At 25.2% G+C, this 2,905-nt stretch overlaps 1 protein-coding gene across 1 annotated transcript; it reads right to left on the bottom strand.

Annotated features, from left to right (window-relative positions):
• Positions 1-1,862: 1,862 nt before the first annotated feature.
• LOC111292782 (toMV susceptible protein tm-1(GCR26)-like) lies at positions 1,863-2,905 on the bottom strand. The gene is made up of 3 exons (XM_089766665.1): positions 2,773-2,905; positions 2,427-2,680; positions 1,863-2,294 (listed from the first exon to the last, which is right to left on the bottom strand). The coding sequence occupies exons 1-3, from the start codon at positions 2,781-2,783 to the stop codon at positions 2,143-2,145; spliced, it is 417 nt and encodes a 138-aa protein (XP_089622791.1). The 5' UTR covers positions 2,784-2,905; the 3' UTR covers positions 1,863-2,142.

The raw sequence follows: 2,905 nt of genomic DNA, 5'->3' as shown, positions 1-2,905 counted from the left end.
TCTCCTTGTTGCAAATTTTATATAATTTACAAAAAAAAAAAAAAAAGAAAAGTACTGGGAGTCGCATGAACACTTCCAATGATTTTTTAACAAATTTATCTAATTTAAAAAAAGCTAAAAATAAAAAATATATAAAAAACATAAAAGTGTCATGTCAATAAGGGTAAAACAAAAGTCAAAATAAAAAAATTTTATATAATGGATAGATGACTAGATTATATCTTAATTATATATAAATAATATTTTATTAAATTAAAATATTAAAAAATAACTTTATTAATATAATATATATAAAATAAATAAAGAAATAAAAATATATATTTTACTATATACTCATAGTAAGATGGAAAAACCTAGACTCCATCCCATCCGACCTTGATTTGAAAAAAAAAACTCTCGATTCAATCTTTTATTTTTTTTTTAAATCCGCACATATTGGATCAAATCAAATAACAAACTTATCCGATATGAGTTATTTTATTATCATTACATCTATTATTTTTTTTTACAAAATTTATCTAATTAAATAAATTTAAGAAGTGGAAAAAAATGAAAAGAAAAAAAACAAATGAGAATAACATGTTGATTTATTAAATTGAGATATTAAATAATAATTTTATTAATAAAAAAATATATAAATATAAAATTAAATTAATAATAAAACATATATTTATACTTAACATGATGAAACGAAATACTTTAAACTCATATTTAACATAACCTTAATTTTTTAGGAAAAAATTCGATCCGATTTCAAATTTTAAAAAATACTTTCATTGAGTCCAGATGAATTGAAATTTATAAATTGTGGATTGTTTTATCATCCCTATTGATATTTTTCTTTAAAAATGTATTTATCAATTTTTTGTTACAAAATTTATCTAAATTAAAATAAAAAAGGTTAAAGAAAAAAAATCCAAAATTGGGTGACACATGTATATATTTGTTGATTTTTTTTTTCCAAAAGTGATCTAATTCAAAAAAAAAGAAAAAAAAACCTTAAAATTGGAAAAAAAGAAAAAAAAAAGCTACAAAAAAATAAAAATGAAAGAAAGTTGAGTTGTTAAGTAACATCAACTATGTAAGATTTTCTTTAAAAATTTATATAATGGATTTAAAAATCTAAAAAAAATGATCGAAAAGAATCAAATCAAGTCATTGACACCTTGATTAATAACTATTTCTTAAAAATCATCAATTTAAAAAAGTAATAAAAAATATATTTTTATTAATAATATCAAATGCGTTTCACATTTAAAAAATTAAAATATTTAAAATTATTGATTAAATAAATACAGAAAATATAAATAAAAAAGAGATGAAAAAAGAAAAAAATGATTTGACACGTGATATATCTTGATATCAAGTGAGTCCAATAAATATAAAATAAAAAAATTATTAAATATATAAAAAAGATAAAAAGAAAAACTAAAAATTGAAAAAAAAAAAAAAAGACACTCTCGGTATCACGCGAGTCTAAAAAAAATAGAATATAAAAAAAACTTATTAAATACTAAAAAAGGGTAAAAAGAGAAAAGAAAAGAATTAATATTAAGTGAGTCCAAAAAAAATAAAAAAGGATATTTATTAAATATAAAAAAGAAAAGGTAAAAAAATCAAATGCTAACACATGGCATCTTTTGAAATATATATAAAAAAGAAAAAAGGAAAAAAATGGGGGAAAAAAATGAAAAAAACTCAAGTGTCCAGGCTTGTACCCTCGCATCTGCAGCATTTACATATAAAATGGCTCCAATAATGTTTTTTTTTTTCTTTTTTGAAAGGATAGCTTTAATAATGTTATTGTATGATTAACATGTAGAGATGTAGACAATGCTGTTAATAGACAGTAGCCAAGCAAAACAAAAACTAGTCACCTCAATTATCATTATTTGATAAAACTTGCACATGCCTTGAACCCTCAGTTCTTACAAAGAATACGAACAATATACCAAAAATTTTACAACATTCTACATGTATAACTCAGCATTATTCTCATATAGTATTTGAAATATTTTTATTTCATCATAATCATGTAAAGAAGAACAGGTTAATAAGAAAGAAGGTGATGCCAAATAATATATATATATATATATATATATATATATATAATCTGGCATGATTAAGAACTGGCATTCAAGTTCACTTGATGGATATTGATTTGTATTGCTGAACGGTACTTGTTATAGCTTGTTCAACAGGTAGTCTCTCCATGCTCGATGCACCATAAAATCCATGGACTCCCTTGGTTCTCTTCAATATGAATTCTGCTTCTGAAGGACCAGATATTGGACCTGCAATTGCACCAGATTTTATGTTACTGATGATAATTTAAGAAACCAACAGCATGTCAAAATATAAAATTAACTACAACAGAGAATCATCAGAACTTCATTTTAAAGGAACAGAATTAAGGTGTACAGTACCTCCATGACAAGGCACGATGACATGAGGATTGATGCCATGAGCAGCATCAGCAATAGCTTGAACTCGAATTACACTTTCCTCCATTGAGACAGCTGTTTTGGCACCTATAGAACCAGATGTGGTGAGTCCCATATGGGCCACTGTTATATCAGCACCAGCTTTTGCCATTTCCGCAGCTTCATTAATGTTGAAAGCATATGGAGTTGTCAAGAAACCCATTTTATATGCTTTTTCAATCATCTGAACCTCCAACCTGGAACATTAGGACATATGAAGTAACATACAAGGCAACTAAAGTATAACCACATTATGAGCGAAAGATACATTTGAGGTATAGCGGCATACCCATAACCCATTCCAGTCTCTTCCAGATTTTGTCTGAAGTTATCAAATAATCCAACAGTTGGAAAATTTTGTACTCCATGTAGACATCCAATTTGGTCCAGGCTCGGATCAATTGGACCTGACCCAAATAGGT

This window comes from Durio zibethinus, chromosome 10, assembly GCF_047325235.1.
Source record: "Durio zibethinus cultivar Kanyao isolate XHJ-2024 chromosome 10, ASM4732523v1, whole genome shotgun sequence".
NCBI classification, from domain to species: domain Eukaryota; kingdom Viridiplantae; phylum Streptophyta; class Magnoliopsida; order Malvales; family Malvaceae; genus Durio; species Durio zibethinus.
This window is presented reverse-complemented; position numbering and strand designations above follow the sequence as displayed.